We start from the raw sequence: 21,343 nt of genomic DNA on the forward strand, positions 1-21,343 counted from the left end.
AGTCTGGTTGATCAATTGATGGATGCATATAAAAGACGAGATAATTACTTTGTAGATTTGTCTTTGCTAATAACCTAAGGCAGAGAAATGATACCAGTCTTAAAATGTTCAGAGACTTTTTGCAGATCGTATGATGCTTAATTTGACTGGATAAAATTCTTAAAATAGGGGGGAAATGTGTCATTCTCACTGAAGGCTTGTCTGGCTGAGATGTAAATAACTGTCATCCAACATACTGCAATCTATAGCCACTCTCTCTGACATCCATCTGTCACAGCACGACTTTAAACATGGACTTCGCATAATGATCATCCAGACTGGTTGATGCCTCCTCAGAGAGAAAAACATATTTTTTATTTTTGGCCTTGGTTCTGTTTGCCCAAATATTATCAGACTGTTTCTTTCATTGGATAACGGATGTTCTACAACAGTACAGTAATGTATTATCTAGGCTAATTTAATTTAAGGTGCCACATATTCACTCACGGCAATTCTGCACCTCCCACACAAGGACGCGTTTCCTCTTGAGAAATGCTTTTGTAGTGCATCCACTTCCAACTGTTCTCTCACAGACAGAGCTCCATAAAGCAGAGACCAACCCTTCAGAAAAGAAAGAAAAAAAGCTAATTTGATTGATGATGACTGACGTTAGCCCCTACCACATTCTGATAATATATTTCTCATAATCACACCCTGTTTCCAACTTCAACTCTGCCACATGCCTCCAGCAATGAAATATCCAAAAGTCAGCCGCCACAGTGTGAGCGCGGCACTCTGCACCATTGATTCTTTACAGAGCCCAGAGACACCAATTTGTCCGTCGACCGCAGCCACAATAGTGTTTTGAGTAATGCCTGCTATTCACACATTTTTCCTCATTCTGTTTCTTTCGAATTTATGGTTCTCCCGCTCTCTTGATAATGCCATTGCTCCCTTCACTAACATCATAAGAGCAACAAGTTCTCATCCTATCTCTGAGGGGTGCTGGAAGGCATTCTGGGAAATCATTAAGCAAAAAGGAAGCAGTCTACACTGTGTCCCAAATTCAGCTCTATAAACATACTATAAAATGCTATATGCACCAATAGAGTGCATGGCTTTGGGAGTAGAGTATGACAGAACTGTAATGTATTTTTACATGAACTAAATGTGCCACTGTGAGGGACTGTGTGGATAAAAAGCACCACATAAAATAAGTTGTTGGTCCTCCTCCTTCAGAGCAAAATGTAATGTTTATTTTATCACGGACAGGACAAAAGCAGTTATCTGACGTTACAGGTCCAGTGTGTCAGATTTAGGGGACTATATCGGCAAAAATGGAATATGATATTATAAAATGAGTATATTTTCTTCAGCGTATAATCACCTAAAAATAACAATTGTCATGCATTTGTTACCTTGTTAGAATGAGCCGTTCATACAAAAGGAGTGAGTCCTTGTCCACAAAGATCACCTTGTTGCACCGCTTTCAACATTAACCCAGAATGGACAAACCAAACACTGGCTCAGATAGATCCATCTGTGTTTTTACCCCAGTTAGCCATTAGCAGCCCCTCCAACTGATTTTTTTAATGTGAAACTACTTATTCGGTGTTTTATCAGTTTAAATCACTGGGTCAGTTTGTTCTGGAGAGGAAGAGAGCGCTGTGGATAATTGGGTTCTCGGTGAAAACCTCTGCAGGTGCTGGAGCTCGTGGCCCGTGTCTGACATGCCAAAAAGAGATGGAGAAGCACTGATTTGTAATTTGAAACTGGTTAATTCAGTCTTTTTACCACTTTAATCATCTGATCCTTATGTTTTGGAGAGGAAGAGACCTTTGTGGACAATTTGACTCTCGGTAAAAAAACTCCTGAACATTAAACACCGAAGGAATTCTAACCAGGAGAAGTTTCAGCTGGTTGCAATTTGCAGTCCTCACCACTAGACGCAATCTGGAAAAGAGTGAGTGGAGTAAGGCTGATTGGCTTGATTGGAGATGAAGAGCAGCTGGGAGCACCAGGTGGAGGTGATGAGGCTGATGAGGGGGAGTGGCCAGGTGGAGAGAGAGGTGGGGCGGTGTAAATGGAAAAAATCCCACAGCAGCAGGAGAGAGGCATAGCAGACTGTGAGAAGCTGTCTGGGTTGCATTTGAGAAAATGCACTCAAAACTAAAAAAACCCACTTCAGACATAAATTATCATTCAAGGCAGAGCATATTTATCTCTTAAAATATGTAATTATCGGGTAAAACCTGATAGATTCATATCTGTGGCTAATAAACAGCCTTTTATACATTTACAAATGCAAAATAATACTTGTTGAGTCTAACAGTGTCAGAGAAAAAATATCCCATTGTGACATTTAATGTAATGCTCCAGCTGTCCCCGATGCCATTTGAATCTTTCCTTGGAGTGCTCTTTAATATAATCATCCCTTTATAGCTATGCATGCCATATAAACATGCCAGTGTCAACTGAATCCTTCAGTTAACCCATAACCTGCTGCAATAGACGACTAATGTGCAATTACAACATCATATGTCAAGACTGCATCCAATAATTTCATCATTTAAGTTATTATTCAGGATGTGCTTTGATTCAAGTTGTTCACAGCTTTATAAACTGGCCGGCACTGACAATTCGAAATCTTCTCATCTCTGAGGGGTTATCATACATAAGTATGGGCACATGGCGTGCACAGTGCATGCTGGCCTTGGAGTTGGCATGGCCTCTGGCTCTCCAAGTGGAGCAAGAAAAAAAACTTACATAAATGGCCTCAGGCCAAATCTGCTTGTGATGGAGAGAGGGGGGCATAAGGAAGTTTTATTTAACTGGTGGTGGGTAGGAGAGAAAACAAAGACAAGAGAAGATGAGAGGCAGCACCGAGTGGAGAAAGAAATCAATGAGAAGCTCAGAGAGAAATGATGATGATGCCATTGGAAACAGCGTGTGAAAAAACAACAGATACTGTAGGTGGACAGAAGAAGACAGATGACAATAATGGAATGTGCAGGGCGATGAAGGGGGATTGGGTAATTTATGTAAAGAGTGGAAGGAAGAAAGAGGGGAGCACTGAACAAAAGAACGAGCTCCTATAAAAGGGGAAAGTCAAGAGCGAGAAGCCTGTTACCACCCTGCCATGAACATGTAACATGAAAAGTCATTTGCAGAGTACCTGTGCTGCCGCCTCTGGAACCCCTTTTAACTGAGCTCATACATTCACTCACACACAGAAAACAGAGCCTATAAATACTCTTTGAGAGAGTGAAGTGTCCTTGATAACACTGCGAAATCCTCGAGCAGAAACAGGCAGTCAAACTGTCTATCAAACTGTTCTGTGAGACCAGCAGAGATGAAGTTGGCAAATGCACAAGAGCACAGTCCTCGCCGAGCTTTGGGAAAAACACAATTTCTTGTTCCTGCTAGTGGGTGCATGTTGTAGATTAAACAAGAATTTTTAAGTTATGGACATCAAAGCACAACATGTAGATAGTTGATGGGATGCTGTGTGTGCTGGAGTTTTTTCCCTCAAAAACTTGAATCTGACCCCCTGGAGCACTTTTATGTTCACACGATTGTTTGAGTCGCTTCAGATATAAAAACAAAATAAAAAGAGACGATGCAGCCGCTGGAAGAGCGTGTGATGTTTGAAGTTTGCACCCTTTTCTTTGGATGCAGACAAAGACTCCTCATTTACTCTTTTGATACTTTCCAACTATAGCCTTCAGGTTCTGACTGTAGACTCTCCAGACTTTGTAGTCTAGACTTGATTAGACTCAAATGTATTGATTATTGACTTGGACTTTGCAAAGCATATTTTTTCTATTCCCCTTTTTAGGGCTGTGCTTTGTAAATGTGCTTGTCTTTCTAAAGCAGCTACAATCTTTTCTATAACATTGTATCAAATGATAAAATGAGAGGCTGCTGCTTATAATGAGGAACGTATAGAGAATTATCAACTTAATTTGCAGCTCTACTCAGTTTTGCAGGACTTGAGAATAAAAAAATGTGGTTATTGCAGGTTAAAGAGTATAATCAACATATACCAATTGAATAAATTATTTCATTTATAAGATTATTACTTTGACTTTGGATACTAGTCAACACAGTAAAAGCAAATGAATGTCTTTTGTTTGTCTGAATGGACCAAACAGGATTATAATGTTTACATTTATTCTATGTACTAATTACATGTCCTTGCAGCCATGGACCTGCTGCAACCACATCACCATTACACCAGAGTACAGTGGTGTGAATGTGGGAAGACCCGAGGGATAACTCATCTAAATGATAACTGCTTTAGATCTTTAGATCCATGTGTAAGGTAGCTAAGGCAAATACATGATAAAAACACATGAGGGAAATCATTACATGGACACTCAAAATCCAGGTGTTTTGCAGTGAATGAGAACTGCAAGATAGCTATTGATTTCCTGTGTATAATTTGGGCTTCATTACCTAGGCGTGCTCTTTTTCAGTACATTTTCAAATAGAATCAAATGGCACTACATGAGATTTACACTAATATGATGAGCACAGGGCTAAATGGACCATCATACTGCAGCCTCTATGGCCTCCATGAAGTGATTTCACACAGCTTATTAGGAACCTGGTGCAATCAAGAATATATAATTATGTAATATGGATTTTTCTTCTATGGAAATAATCACTGTAGGTATAGTCAAAGCCTCTCACCACTCTTCATTCACACATAGGCTTTACATGTGTTTTTGGCAGATTCAATAGCTGTCACATATATATAGAGCTAGTGCTACTAGCTTGATGACAAGGTGTAAATACATTAATCTCTTTAAAGTGTAACAGAGATACATCAGGAAACATTCTGTGTAAGTTGCCTCTACAGCAGAGATACTGAATTTATGGCCAGCGGGACAAATCTGGTCCCCCTACCCATTTTCTAATTCACAATAAAAATAAAGTGATTCATACTGGGAATTGTTTTTGTACTTCTAGTATACATTAGGTGCCAGACTGCATAAAACTGCATAAAAGTAGAACTTGTTTATCAAAAAAATGCCAGTGGAGGATCCCCTGTACCCCCCGACAGAGGTCCTCGCTAAGCCCCAATGTTCTGAAGTCCTGGGAACATTTTCAAATCCTAAAAACATCCTAAAATCCCAGAAATGTCCTGGAATCCTAGAAATGTCATAAAATCAGAGAAAATGTCCTAAAATCCTAAAAACATCCTGAAATCCAAGAAATGTCTCAAAATTATAGTAAAGGTGCTAAAATCCTAGATACATCCTAAAATCCAACAAATATCCTAAAATCCTACAAACTTCCTAAAATTGTATACATATTTTAAAATTTGAGAAATGTCCTAAAATCCTATAAAAGTGCAAACATCCTAGAAACATCCTGAAATTAAAGAAAAAGTGCTTGAAACCCTATAAATGTGCAAAAATCCTAGAAACAGTACGGGGCTGCTGCGACCGGACCCTGGCCTTCTGTTATTTTGCAACAGTGGCCCCCAGGCAACAGTGGCCCCTCGCTCTACTGTGTCTGTCACACCTGAAAGATCTGTGTTGACCAGGCGGCACTGATCTGTACCCAGGAGCATATTTTCTGCTGTAACCACATGCAAAAGCCAGACAAAAATAATTTCATTTTTTGACTGTCAATCCACAAAACCAATAAGATAATTCTTAGTTGAAATGTGTCTTTTGCATTTTATACACACATCAAACACACAGAAAGGGACAGAGCAGTCCCAGCCATGGAACTGTGCCCCTGGAGCAGGATGGGGCAAGGACACCTGCCCAGGAGTTGAACTGGCACTTTTCCAGCTGCCAGTTCATACTCCATTCTAGCTCTGTACAGGGACTTGAACTAGCACCCCTTCAGTTTCCAAGCCAAGTCCCCGCAGACTGAGCCACCGCTGCCTTCACATGTACACATTAGTCAGTGGAAGGTGTTATTACAGTGTAATGCCCACTGCGCATGAGTTGAAAGCCTGGCTATCAAGTGTAAATGTTTGTGAACTGATGGTTCCAGGTCAAGGTGTGACGCCATGTAGGTGTTTCTGGTTCTCGGAAATGTTGGTCTCTCTCTCACTCGTTCACACACACACACACACACACACACACACACACACACACACACACACACTTGTGCACACAGAGGAGGGCTTGGCTGAACTACGGTGTGTTCTGAGATAAGACTGCGGTCAGATAGACTGTGATCAGGGCTGCGACCTCTTTGATAACCGCAGCTCATTTCCATTGGCTGTCCTTGTAGCCTCACACACATTTTGCAGATAGAGACAAACTGCATATTCACCAGGCTGAAGGTCCCACATTCCCCGAAAGAAGATATGACAACCTTACCAGCAATTCAGTTCACTACTGCTTAGCACGTCACATTCAGATAAAGTTCTCTAAGGGTAATACAAAAAAATGTATTTCTCTTAATCTCTTCACTGTGTCCTCCTCTGTCCCATAATGCCTTGGGGCTGCAGACTGACGTGTCTCCATCTTAAGTCTCAATCACCAGCCAGGCTTTAAGTTAGAAATGACTTTCTGATCTCACACACTCCGTTTTCGATTTGCTGAACAGAAGACAGAGTTACACTCGCTGCACCTGCTTATGCCAGCAAATTAAAAGATGTCCTGGCAAGAATTCAGACTAAAGAGAACCTACAAAAGTTGGTGTCATGTGAACTGTCAGCAGGTTAAATTGTCTGGGACCCTTTCCATATGTTCATCAGTCACACATGAAACATACTTTTCTATTTGGCTTCAAAAAGCAGTCTGTAGTAGTACATGTTAGGCCACAAACTCTGGCTGTGTTGTCACTAAAAAGAGATGATTAGAGAGACAAATTTGGCCTCTGAACACTGAACAAAACAAAGTAAAATCAAGACAGAGATAATGGAAAAAGTTAAGGGAAAGGTGACACCGGGATGAAAAGATCAGTGTGTGCGTGTTTAATCTCCCGGACCTCCACACACAGTGCGGCAGGCAGCAGGCAGGAGATGGTACTGATGGTGCTCAGACTGAGGGGAGCAGGAGGCTTGCTGCCAACATAAATCAGTGTCATGCCCTTGAGCCACACCTTAGCAAAGAGGCACACCACTGATGCACTGTGCTTGCTTTCTAGTATCTGAATGTGCACAGAACAGAACAGGGAACAGAAAGCTAAATGTCTGAAATGTTAAAGTGATAATTTGAAAGTGATTTATCAGTTCAGGTGCAAAACAGGTATGTGCGAAGAGCAGCTTTTTACAGAGAACATTGTGTGATTCTAAAGGCGTACTATGCAGGATTTTCTCAAAAAACAAGACTCATACAAAAGTAGTCCCTTTCAATCATCTCTTATGACCCAGACAGTAACTATTGTGACATCAGCTATTGGTCTTTCATCTGCTGTTTTGAAGCCTCGGGTTTGGCATTTCAGCAGTTACATGTTGTCTATTTGAGGCCAGAAGTGACCGTATTTGGACAAGAGGTTGGAGCTGTGGAGAGGCGAAGTGTGGATCTGACTCACAGACTGTCTGTTAAGCAGCACTGCCTTTAATTACATGTAACTTTGGGCCTTAATAAAGTGCAAACAGGTGAGTTGTATAAAAATGTACCCCCATACAGTTGTCATAAAGGGGAAAATTGTGAAAATTGTGTTTATTTTTGTACCAGGCTTAAACATTTCTGCTGTAACACTGGGCATTTCAACATAAGAGTCTCTGGGGATTTACTCTGTTTTGGAGCCAGCCTCAAGTGGCTTTTTGATGAACTGCAGTACTTGGCACTTTTGCACTGGCTTCATCTTCCAGCCTCCGAGGTTGCCCATTTCTTATGACCAACTAGAAATATGAAGCAGTGTATTTTACTGCAGACTCTTCCCTCTGCTTGTATTTTCTAATTTTCTTTTATTTTGCTGTGTTCGGGATGTTTTTGGGCATGTAACCCGCAGCTGATAACAGCGAACTTTATTTTAAAAAAGGGCAAATAGATGAGGAAAATCCGGGTAATTTTATATCCAGATATCACTTTTTTATATCACTTTTTTACCTCTTTTTGGCTAAACAACTTCTGAATGGGGCCCCACCCTCAATGCTGTATATAGTTCTCTGTATACATGATCTCTTACATATGCCCACAGTCTACATCCTGTGAGCCAGACTAATCTCTTTTTAAATATCAACACTGTCCATTATGAGAGGATGAGCTGCATAGCGAGCAGTACTGACAGTGTTTGCTACAGATCTGGTGCTGACTGAACCTCCACAAAAGAAGGACTGAACCCCCAACAATCCTACTTAAATTTCTAGGCCGTGCTTGGCAGTTAAATATTACTGTCATCATATATTGTATGTTCTTGGCTGGCTTGTTTGTGTGCAGTCACCAAGGATAATATTTGCTCCTGTATGGTCAATAAATCCCTCCAGATTCTAGGGCTTCCTGCTTTTAAACTGCAATATGTTGTTTATTATTTCTACATGTTAAATACAAAAGATGTGTGGGTACGTAGGATTTGAGCAAAGTAAAATCAATGCTTTTTAAGACTTGTCAAGAGTGAGTGATGGCGTAATGACTGAGACACTGTTTTTATCTTGACATCCTTTTAATCAAGCTTTCCTTTTTTTAAATGTTATTTGGAAGCTCAGAAGCAAACCAAACACTTCAGAATATTTTTAACAAGCAGCAGACAGTGTCAGTAAAAGAGCTGAAACAAATGCCAACACGTGAATCTCCCACACGCTTTTACCATGCCTTCATCTTTAAAACGAAACAATGAAAATTACATAAAATCTGACTCATCTATGTCTTACTCAACTAACACTGAGTATCACCACCACAGATTTGAAACCAAAGAGATGAATCACTTGTATAAAAAAAGAGAGAACACTGATCTTAGCATGTATCATACATGAAACATATTAAAAGCACACCTCACACATAGTTTTGTATAATCAAATAGTCAAAGCTCTTTGTTAAAATGTCATAAATTAAAGGGTAAAAGTCACCTCCATGACGTTTCGTGTGTCTCATCATTAGCCTGTTGAAAGAAGTGAATGGCTAAATATCAGTCTTTTGTTTGGCTGCCATTTAATCAGATGAATCACTGGCCGCCCCTCTGCTGCCTCAGTCAGATATGCTGTTATCTCCTTGGTGGAAAAAAGTCGGACACCAGTCAGAGACCAGTGAAAGACGTGTTAAATTACCAGGCAGCCGCTTGGATGACTGGGACAAAGTTCAGCCGGCCAATTTGCGGATGTTACTGAGGAGTCTCCTGCTGTATTCCCGGTGGTCCACCGGCTGGATTTCCATTACGGCTACCTTCAATCGACTCTCATCCTGAGGAGGGAAAATCTCGAGTTAGGTGCAGCAATATCCGGCAAAGACACATTTCTCCACAAAACAGGGATGAGAAAGCTGTATGATGTAAGATCTGTGCTAAAAAAGCAGTTAAAGTACATTCAGTGTACAGTTTAAATAAAGTTCTTTTTGGCAGACTCATTCAGTCAGCTCAGGCTGTGTCAGCATTTTTTTGAGCCATTTTTGTTTTTATCTTTCCATGTCTCCCTTGTACAGTCAGTAATTTTGACTGTACACCTGGAAAGCGCACAAGCGTGTTACATTACTACGACCATTGGCAAGACTAAACCATCATTTAGCTCGAGCGTAGCTTCACAGTAAAAGGTCCAGTGTGTAGGATTAAGGGGAATCCTTTGGCAAAAATGGTATAATACATCCATAACTATGTTTTCATTTGTCTAAAATAACTTGAAAATGAGAACCGTTGTGTTTTTTTTTTTTTTTAGTTACCTTAGAATGAGCCATTTATATCTACATACGGTGATGTATATTGAGAGTTCAACTAGAGTCTTAGAAATACAGATTGAAGACTTGCGAAACATATAGACCTCTATGGTAAATGTAAGCAAAGGGGAAAAGAGTATAAAAGTTGAAATGGTCTGTCTTTAAAAGTTGCCAAAAGCATGGTGGTTCATGTTTATTAACAGGATAAAAAGCAATAAAAATGCGTGTTTATTTTCCATTTCACACATTACTTTGGAATTTTAAGGTTAAAAGGACAAATATAAAGCCACACAATCATACATAATGTATATTTAGGATAAGAAAGCTAAGCCACACAATTCAGTGTTATCCAGTCTTCACAATTTCTCATACCAGTCACCATCAGCAAGATTTAATCCACATTATATATCATCCAATAATGAAAAGCTCATTTCCATTATAATCTCACAATTATCTGGATTAATCCTAAAACAATAGATTAATCAATTAGCAATTCAGATAGCATAACCAGCATCATAAAATATAACATTTGCCCATTATCTCACATGTGGTTCAACACCTCTATTAGTATTTTCAATTTGCATCTACCTGAGGATAGCAGGGAAATTAAACAATACGGGGGGCCGTGGAGACAAAGGTTCCACTTGACAAAAGGTGACAACTTATTTAAAAATAACGTCCCTCCAAAGGACTGGGTACTGTGAGAACAAAGGCTTGTTAATTTAATGTGCGCAGTCTAATAATTCCAATCACATCTGGAGAAAACAATTACTCAGTGGCCTAACATTCAACCCCTATTCACTGACTCAATTTCAGATGGTGGGGTGAGGTGGTGTTCTTCCCTGAGGAATTAAAACAACATGACTTCTGGATGCTGGCACACTGACAAGATGTGTAGACACACACCTTCACACACATGCAGTTCTTACCACGGCGAATTAATGAGATACTGCGCTGTGCTGAACAATAAAATTATGTCAAACTGAGGATTCCTGCTAAAAAATAGATAAAGTAGCTCTATTGAATACAACAAAACCAATGTGAATAAAAATTATATTACATTTACAAATGTACCCTCAGCTTCTAGACGTACTAGTGTTGTGGCTCTACTGTCCAGACTGAACTAGCTCAACATGGACTGCAATAAAATGGTGTACAGGACTGTAATTCATGGTCCCTGGAGGATGAATCCTGACTTTGTTGATCCCTCTACTTTCATCTAGACCATCATCAGGCAAAAATTTTCTAGACAAATAAAATGAGACTCAGCTGTTGGCTACCGGTCCAATGCTGATAAAGCCTCTGCAGGAACAGACAAAATTTTGAGTTATGGTATAGCCAGAGGATATCGCTGTACCTAAGCACACCTTAAACAAACGCCTATGTGGCTGTAGGCTCTTTGTTTTTTTTTTAATGCTTTATATTTTAAAGCTACATAATTTTGTGTTTATTTTATCAAATTTTAAAGTAGGACCATCACTTAGTGTTACATTACAAATGGTAGATAAAACACAGAAACAGCATTGAGGACAATGAAGCGCCACAAAATACCTTCTGTAAAGTTCAATTAACATCCCTGGTTCAATAAAAACCAAACACAGTGAGCTTCATCAAAAGTATCCTGAAAGGCTACTGTGTTGTAAATGTTTTGGTTAATTTGTTCACCCACTCTGTCACAAGTGCTCACTGTCAGATATGAGTTAAAAAAGAAACTAATAGAACCAATTATGTAAATTATTATATTCATAAGGCTTTGAACGGCAGCTGCTTGGAATATTTCTGTGGATTATCTACAGGTGTCCTCCTTCAACCATATAAGAGCCCTCTTTTCCACATGCACAGGGATGGTGAAAAGACCAGAATGTGATACTGACATGGATTACACAGAGTGCCGTTTGTTAATCATTTTTAAGTGAGTGTGTCTAGTGCGTGTAGGACTTCCACTGGCCTTTCTGTTATCATAAGACAGGAAAAAACAGGTCCCCTCTGTCATTTATGTATTTATTTAGAAAAAAAAATGTAATTTGTTCACTTCAGACAGACAGATGCACTCACACACAAGTGCTGCTTATGCCTCTACATGCATTACTGTTTCAGATCTAAGAGGAACAACCACACAGCCGGAAAAAGACTCAAAGCCTAACCAAGGCTGGGACTCAATCTGTTGCATCTACTGGGGTTATTAGTTAGAAATCAGATACATTTTTTTTTAAATTCTAAGCACATCCATAATCTTGGAAGGTCTATTAAACAAATGCAAATAAGATGTTTATGTGAAAAATGCACTCATCTGTGCTCAGTAAATCCTGATCTTCATCTGAATTCCACTAACACCAATATGGGATGAGATGAGATGGGCCCCTGCTACACTGAACTTCTGTAGCGTAGCAGGGGCCCATCTCAAGTGTTTGATTCACTGCACACTATCCTGCCTCTGTGGGGCTCTGCGTTAATGAAACTTGACGGACAGCCAAGATGGACTTTTATTTAAATACTGTATAAGGTTTGATTTTTTTGAGTGCTTTCAGCGATAACTTGACTGAGCCCATAGACTGTAAAATAAAGACAGAAGACATGACAGCTCCCCAAGAGTGATGCCAAAGCATCTTGATCGATTGCCCCCTGGTGGTTGTCTGCAGCGTTGGTCATAAACCCCACCTCCTCCATGATAGCGGATGGAACATGGGCTAAAATAATAGGTCAAAATACACATCAAATACATTTTTCCAAAGACGGTTCCTGTCGTTTTAGGTGTTTGTTATCATGCTGATGTTTGTTCAAATGCTCGTTTTTCCTGCTTTATCTGATTGGTTTCAATTAGTTATTCGATGCTATAAAAAGTCGTTGTACGTCATAGACGTAAAATATATTTTACATGTGATATACACAACATCTGACCATGATAAATGACAAAATATGCATGCAGTGCTTCCATAATGCTTGTCAGTTTGGAGGGACCCCTCCCTCTGTGTCTAAACACAGAGGGAAGGGTCGAGCAGACACACAGACAAGACAGGCGCAAAAACGCACACACACACTCGGACACACAAGCAAGCACGGACAGAGAGACAGGGACAGAGCTCAGTGTGTGATTAGAAAGGAGTAGACAAGGAGAATCGCTGCTGACTGGCGCGCAGAAATGTGCTCCTGGTGTGAAGGGCCATGTGACTGCTGAGCAGCAGCTTCACAGCAATTAACATATCGTGGCGCTTCTGCGTCCAGTGTAAGCCCAGTTTAAGATGGCACTAGCTGCGTTTGGGATATTTTGGCTTCATTTTTGTACATTGGGAGGAAGAAGAGATGTATCGTCTATCTTTATATACATTCTATGAGAGGGCCTTTCACGCTACAATAACCTATTCTATCTAAACGAAACATTGCTGCTGTTGCTTAAATATACAAAACAATTACTATCTGTGTGGAAAATTACTACAAAGAAACAGTCCCCTGTTTGACACATGGTGTTAAACATCATATGTGAAAAATTTCCAACCTCCAAAATTCTGGACTCACATGGACTATACTAATAAGAGACCAGTATTGCTCAACAGATGTGCTTGTTGGATGGTTGAACAGTGCCTGAAACCTCCTCCTTCACACCTTTCTGATACCTGAGTTGGGGGATGGCTGTTTCCAACAGTTTCTGTAACTTTCTAAAACCAAAAACATGACAATCAAGTTCACGTCACGCAGGGCTGGCCAGGTGTGCAGAGGCAGGGAACAAGAGCTTCTTGCTTCCTAACTATTTCTGTCTTTGTTTGTGTGAACAACTGAGTTCAACACCATGAGTGTCATTCAGGATCTTGTCAGAAAACGTGCGTCATTATTTCCATATTTAAACAATTATCACATCTCGCAGTCACTAAATGTGGCTGTTTGAGACATCTATAAACACTTGCCTTCCAATTACAGACAGACAGATGGTATACTGTATGTTATGCATTGTATTACACTGCAGCATATTTCACAGTACTTTTATCTATTATACCAATTTAATTAAAACTACATTTATATTATGTATGATAATTTATTCTTGTATATATTTGCACACCTATTTGAATAATGCATAAAATTTGTAAATATGAATTAATTTCTTTTATTTTTTAAATTTGTTTCATACCTTTTAAAACCGTTTCTTGTAACATGAATTTTCCTTCTGGAGATCAATATAGCTTCATCTCTTGCATTACAATATCATTAATGGAGAAGGAAACTATTTATATGAAAATGTTGATTACTTTTTCAAATCTGTCATAAAGTGTAGTCCACTACCTCCAGATAATAAAGTTTCTAAAAAATGCAAAATTAAGTCTGATAATTGACTGAGGAAGCAAAGACTTCTACACCACTGGATGCACCAACTCCATAACAATTAATAGATTTGTCTGCTTTAATATTTATAATTGACTGAGGAAAACTATACCGGGTGTATTGTGCTTGTTCAAAAAAATGTTAGTTTATCATCTTTGCTGTGACCTGAAATAACTCAAATTTGAGTTTATATGCGCGAGAACAAGCAGCAACTTTAAAATGTTATCCTGAGCTCAGTTCCTTCTCTGCGCATCCTTGTTATAAAAAATGACAAAGCACAAATTTTGTAACTTCATTAATCTTGCTAAGCTCTGACATTTCATTACATTGTTCTATTTTTATGAAAAGGCTGTGGTAGATGTCTGATCTTTTTTGTCTTGTGTCGCGAGAGTCTATGGTAAAGAACTGAAGCTGAGGTAGAAAGACGCACTGAGCAAGGGAATCAGAGACTCTCTGCTTTGTGCTCGTCTGTTTGAAATCAGAAGCTTTGAAATAAGAACAGGAAACTTTGACTAACACCCACTGAAAATAAAATCGGAATGCATTGATAAGCCTCGTGGAGAATATACACCTCATTATCTCTGCTTTGTGGCACACTGAAATGATCTGTTTAAAATGATTTCTGTTTGGTTTCAATCTATTTTTGCATTTTTTTTTACAGTGCTACAATAACAAAACAATTAAAAGGTGCAGGAAGGTTAGAGGTGTGATTTTCTTTTAGTAATGATGTTATCAATGTCATCACCTGATCTGCTTTTTTGCACACCTCTGCTCCTCACCTTCGATGCCTGATTAACAGGTGAAGTTTCATCAAATAACAAGTGTATTTCTATCTATCGCTGTTAAAGTTTAAACAAATAACTTCCCAACTTTTCTCTCCTTAGTATTTTCAAGTGGAATCACTGTTTGCGCCACTGTGGCAAAGACAGATTCTTTTCAGTATTCAAAGTCGAGTACATACACCACTCAAATATCACGCTTAAATGATAAAAATCTTTTTTTAAGGTGATTTTTTTGATATACATATTTGTTTTAACATATACATTTTGTTATTTTCTGTTGAACTGCTGTGGGCTGGGATAACAGCATTTCTACTTTTTTATGCAGATATATATGAAAATTAAATAATAAATAAATAAATGAATGTTGAATCTAGCCTTCATTTTCTTTGGACATCAAACCTGGTGGCAGACACAATTGGAGAGTGAAAGGGAAGTTTATAAAGAACCACCAATGGTATAACTGTATGGGGTAGAGGGTGGCCAAGCCAAAAAGATCTTGCAAAAAGTAATGATAAATATCCAGTGTTTCCCCTACATTCATTTTGCAGCAGCACAATGCATGCTGTAAACTGAAGCTGCACACCGCTGTGAGTCCAGAAACGAGGCAAGCGTCTGTGGCTAGTTCACATGTCCGTAACAACAGCAGAACAGTCAGGTGTCTTTTATCTAAACTGCTAAAGTCAGTTGAACAGGTGGAGTGAAGATAATGTTGTCGGTAGGCTACTGGTTACAAACAATAAGACACAAGCTGCTAAAATGCAAATGGATTTGGTGTTTGTGTTTTTAAGCTAAATCAAAGAATATTCATTTAAAACATATTGGTGATGACATTTTTCCCTCACAGACCTCAGTGTTAATAAAATTAATTTATGACTTAAGTTAAACTTTACAAATCTAATGTATCTGCCTCTCCCTTCCTCAAATACAGGCGTTCTCTTCAAAATAAAGACTTCAATAAAAAGTGCAAATTCTTTAAAGGGTTGTCATGTCAAACTCATGTGGCACAGAAGTGTAAAAATTTGTCTTTCTAACAAAGTGATCATTCAGTCATTTTGGATGTGAGAAAGCTGCTCAATTGCATGGAGATTACTTGAAACAGCCAATATAACACTGTTAACATGTTCCTTATTTTCAGTTTCTTTTTTTTTTCATTTGTTTTCTGTCTCATCTTTGTGTCCTGATTGACACAAATTTTGCTGTGAATATTCATAGTTCTCAGAGGATGATCTACAGAGAGCATTCACGCTCGTACCCCAACTATGACTTCAGTAATTGAGCTCTGAAGTCATTCACCATTTTGAACTCCACTCCTGGTAAAGCTGAAATAGGATCACAATCATCAGTATGCTTTTTGTTCTGACCAACACTTCTGTATTATGGGTTGTCATGAAAATTACAGCCTCCAGCATCTGCAACTGGAGCTTCAGGCTGTTTCTTGTTTAATGTTAAGTAGCGATGGTGTGCTGAGATTTACTGTAAATAGACACAGAAGTGAAGTTTTCCTCTTCACTGTTATAAATATCACCATATGTTAAATTAAACAGCAGCTACTGAGAGTGTGCCTTTGGTTGTGTAAAGACTGGATGGCTATACTTTTCCAAGATTGTGTGTATGTCCTCAGTGAAAAGGTTTTCATTATGCTAGTATGTCATTATTTCCCAGACTGTGAGGAACAGTTTATGAACTCTGCATAGCATTCCTTGTAGGTTTTTTTGAGGTCAGGACACAGACCATTCAGAGCTCATCCCACATCTCAATCATTCCACTCAGACTCTCGGTATGCGCCCCTAGTAGCAAATTAGCCTCTGAATAATTAAGCTAATTAGGCTTAGACAGACAATAGCTAAATGTTAATTAGTGCCTAATTAAGAGAAATGAATCCACAGCTGTATTTGTTTTCCGTTATCCAAAGTGCAATGGCTACATAACAAGTCCCTTGTCACTGTGATACTAATTGAAATGATTTTGGATTCATGTTGTGTGACTGACAGTGTGTTGTGATTATACTAAGTTTTGTGCATCATGTTTTGTGGCTCTACATGCTTGGGACTGCAGTTCAACCGAAGATAATAACTGACGACGAGTCTGGTTGTTACAAATTCACGGATGGCATGCGGCCCATTAATTAAAACAACACACCTCAGTGTATCACGCTTAAACACCAGGGGATGCTTCACATACAAAATGCTGACTTTTAGTATTCATTGTGAAGTTTTAAAGCAAGATCATCTGCACCTTTGCACTATTCACCTATATATTTCCACCTCTTCCTGCAAACTAGCTCACCCTTAAGGTTGCTGCAGATCAGTAAATACTTTTTGTATCAAAATACAGTGGAGACCACTTATAGCAATCACGTCTGTCCAAGCCAAGGTTCGTCACGAAAGGTGAAGGATAATTAAACCTGATCTTTTCTTATTTTTCTTTATTTCTTATGCATATTTGCACCTGAACGACACCTGCATAATTATTACATAAATCTCAAGTAATATAATGAACATTTTTGCTATTTACTACATTTTATAGACTGTTTCAAAATACAATGCACAGCTGTTTCACTATGTGGGCACTACATGACCGTGTATTACTGAGGGCAGCTTCAACAACAGATGTTTTCCAAGTGTTCATTTGTTTTCTGTCTCTGTCACTGGCAGCCATTGACTAGCAGTCATAAGCTTTGAGGATACTGCTTTTCACTGAGATAAAATTACTTTATTTTTCCTGTAATTATTTAAATGTGCATGCAACAAGAACCACATGTTTATGTGTGTCAAAAACCCAAAGGAACTGGGAATGACTCTGTCCCAAACTCTTTGATCCATATAAGCAGTTGATCACTGTAAAGGCCCTGACACACCAAGCCCATGGTCAGCCGTTATTCAATGCCGGGCCATCATTGAACATGTTTCACCCTAGTTTTTGTTGTGTCCCACATCGCTGGCACTAGTCAGCCATTGTCAGCTATTTTTGTCCAATTCAGCACACGAGAAGAGAAACTCAAGTGAGGGAACATCAAACGGCTAAAGTCAACAGGGACTGGGATCGAAAAATAATGACCTTGGACAAATTTTTTTTCGCCTTTAAGCTTTTTGGTTAGGAATGGTTGTGAATTTGGTTACTGCTTGCTAGCGCACGGTAAATATGCTTTTTATTTTTCAACACTGGGTTGCGTTGTCAATATGCTACCTTGCAAACTAGCGTCAGTCTTTTGGTTCTGCTCTCTGAATGATGAACACAGACTGCCACCACCTTCTGGTATGGAGCAGTAATTCCTCTCGCGCAGGCACAGAATGGACATGCTGGTTGTCAGTTGGCTGTAGTCTTCGTAAAGTGTACCTTTTTTGGCTAAGAGAAAGGTGATGTGAGGTAACAAAACAGTCCGGCTTTGTTGCCACTAGGTCTTTGATGTTGATTTGGTGGACCGGGGCTTTAACAGTGATCACTATAAGCAGTTTTCACTGCACAACATCAATAAACACTGCCAGCTTTGCCCTCTCATCTTTTTCACTGGAAAACTTGACAGAGGAAGGTTTTTTTTGTCTGCCATGAACAGTATCTGTTGCGGTTTAAAAATATTAACTGATGCAAATTCCATTGACAATTTCATGACTGAAATGTGGTAACCATCATATGAAAGTAACGGCTTTATAACACACAGACACAGACACACACACACACACACACACACACACACACAGCTGAGATCTGTATACTGTAGCTGGTCCAACTTTTTGGTTTGATTGTGAAACTGACCCTAAATGAGTCAATTAACTGTTTTTTTTTCCACAACAATGGCACTTGTTTGCAATCCTGGTTATTTTGAAAGCCCATTTTCCCAGAACCATTATTAGTGTACTGCTGGCGTATTTGTTCAGAGCAGCGATAAGACAGCTGTTTGTGACAGACATGCACTAACCAATCAGGGTCGAGTATTCCTGCAAGGCAGAGATCGCTAAAAAATGTCTCACAGCTTGCAGGACAATGATGAGCACCATTGTACGTCATTACATTTTGCTCTTTTATTCCTAGGAAACTAAATTGCATTGCATTGTATCAAATTCTATTGTGCTCTCGTTTATAGCTACTTACGTTGTATGTCTCCAGCTTGACCCTGTTTCGAAAAATGTGAGTTGTGAAGTTGGTTTTCTGAAAGACGTCATCGAATGCAGCCTCATCCTAAGGAGTGCAAAATACACACACACACAAGACAAGGTAAATGCAAAGTCAGAGCCAGAGCTTTACAGGAAGTAGTCTGTTACATTACATTTAGAGCCTCAGGTTAAATTGTTACGGCAATTTTCTTTTCAGATGTGAACAAACAAGTTTAAGGACAACAGTGTGTGGCAGCATATCAGTGTGTTTGTTTCTCTCACTGTTTCTCTGAGCTGTCCCAGTGTCTCTGCATTGTGACCTAACAGGACCTCAGCTGTCTCCTGGAAGCATGTCACCCACTGGTTATCCCCAAAGTCTGCCAAGTTGGCCTGAGAGTCAGACAGACAGAGATGATAAAGGGGCGAGAGATTATTCATGTGTGTACGTTTCAGTGTGTGCATGTGTGACTGCAGAAGTTTCAATATTCCTCAAAGTCAGTGGCACTGCATGTTACAAAAAACAAGCAGTAATGATGTGCACTGTATGCACTTTGCACTTACAGAAAGCAGGAGTCTGTATTTGAAGCTGGAGTACTCTCGGTTACACTTTTCGCAGCGGTACAATCCATTCTGTTGATCGATGACCTTCTTGTTGCAGTCTGAAGATGGACAGGCCTGGTACAGACTACTCTCCTTGCGAATGTACAGCACTGTCGCTATGCAGCTGAAATAATCTGCCTGAGTGGAGGGAACAAAAATGGGACAGGAAGAAATTCAATTATGGGGTTAGAACTGCGAGATCAATAAAAAAAAACTACCAAGTCACATCAAACTGCTGCAATTTGAACATCTAAGAGGCGGCAGTTAATTTGCAGGTGCTGGCCCTTTAGAGAATATTACGCTGAGGAGAAATCTAACCTGCAAATCAAGGAACACACTGGAAAGATTTACCAAAGCAAATGAACCTCAAACACTATCATTTACTAAAAGGAAATGTTTGTGCTGCAATTTGTCCATTTTATTCTCCACTTAGTAAAACCTGGTTGCTCCTGCAGAGAATGTGAAGGTGGCTGTCGCATCAAATTACATGCCACCTTAACAAAATCCTGACAAGACATATTTCAAGAGCAATGCAATAAATGTATCATTTTGTGACGTTTAACAACTGTAACAGCAACAGTGAAATATCTACAATGTAGCCGCATATACTGCCTCTGTATAGCTGCTTTAGTGGTATAAATACAGCTAATTAACATTGGTCCTCAAAAGCAGAATTCAAATGACTTAAATGTGGTAGACTGACAAAATACAGGGCAACTGCTGCAGGAGGAAGGAAGCGATGACTTAGGAAGGGTCAGGGTACAGGATCATCTAGTTCAATGTTTTTTTAAAGTAGGGCACGGGGACACCCAAGGATCCGCACAATGAACATAGTTCAATGAATAATATTCATTATCTCAAATATTTGATAGTTTAAATTCTAATCTAACAAATCTTAAGTTATTTAAAATAATCTAAATCCACTTTTTTAGCTTATGTTTGTTCTAATGGTGCATTCCATTTGCACTAGGAAGCTGGAATTTCCGAATTCCCAGTTGGAAAATTCAACTAGAATGTCCCCTGAAGTCAGACTTCCAATAATTTGGAGGAACCTTACCACCCCCAACCTCAAAATGCAATACGGCTGTGCCGCACATCGACAGTAGTGAAAGCTGTAGTGATATACTGTTTATTAGCACTTCTGTCATACATGTATCTCACTAAAATGGTCAGACACACAGTCCTGTCCAACCCCTATCTATGGGCATGTTGCTACAGTGTCTGTATGCACAAAACACGGAGGAATGTGTTGTTATCAACTGGTATGGCTTACAATGGCTAACATGGCTTGAACTGGTATTGCTAACAACATCTTGGTTTTTCCAACCTTTTGTAATGAAACACGATGAACCCGGGTGTGACGTCATTTCCAGCTTCTGACCCTGACTCCAACGTAAATGGAACGCAGCCTAAGAGTGAATCACTTCAATTCGCTCTTCTCTTTACACGTGTCTGTGTCTGTGTAAAGTCCACTTAAAATGAGTCGCTTCCTCTTTATGTGTCTTTAATTATGTACAGTTAGGTGCTGTGGGTATTCTGTAAATGGTGCAGACAATTTTATTACATGAAATCTTTCCAATACATTTCTCTTGTGTTCTTCCACATAACTATGACCGTAAACATTTTAAAAAGTTGGCCACATTAAAGTATCTTAAAGGACATAAGCTTACAGCAGGGCGTCTGTGGTGCATACTCTGTCTTGTAAGGGGTCCCTGGCTTAAAAAGATTGACAGCCTCTGATCTAGTTTTCCTGTTTAACTGGAAGCTTTTTCCTTTAAATGTGCTGTTGGTAGCTTGTGTT

General features: G+C 39.3%; 1 protein-coding gene across 1 annotated transcript in view; it reads right to left on the reverse strand.

Moving 5' to 3' along the window:
* Positions 1-8,540: 8,540 nt before the first annotated feature.
* The window catches only part of LOC121952331 (replication protein A 70 kDa DNA-binding subunit-like), a 45,795-nt gene continuing 32,992 nt past the window's right edge, over positions 8,541-21,343 (reverse strand). The window contains exons 14-17 of the mRNA XM_042498935.1: positions 19,504-19,680; positions 19,225-19,332; positions 18,941-19,027; positions 8,541-9,293 (exon numbers count right to left, since the gene is read on the reverse strand). Coding sequence (XP_042354869.1) covers positions 9,192-9,293; positions 18,941-19,027; positions 19,225-19,332; positions 19,504-19,680 — 474 coding nt within the window. The 3' untranslated portion in view covers positions 8,541-9,191. The remainder of the gene's footprint in view (positions 9,294-18,940; positions 19,028-19,224; positions 19,333-19,503; positions 19,681-21,343) is intronic.

The sequence above is a fragment of the Plectropomus leopardus genome, chromosome 13 (genome assembly GCF_008729295.1).
Source record: "Plectropomus leopardus isolate mb chromosome 13, YSFRI_Pleo_2.0, whole genome shotgun sequence".
NCBI lineage: Eukaryota > Metazoa > Chordata > Actinopteri > Perciformes > Serranidae > Plectropomus > Plectropomus leopardus.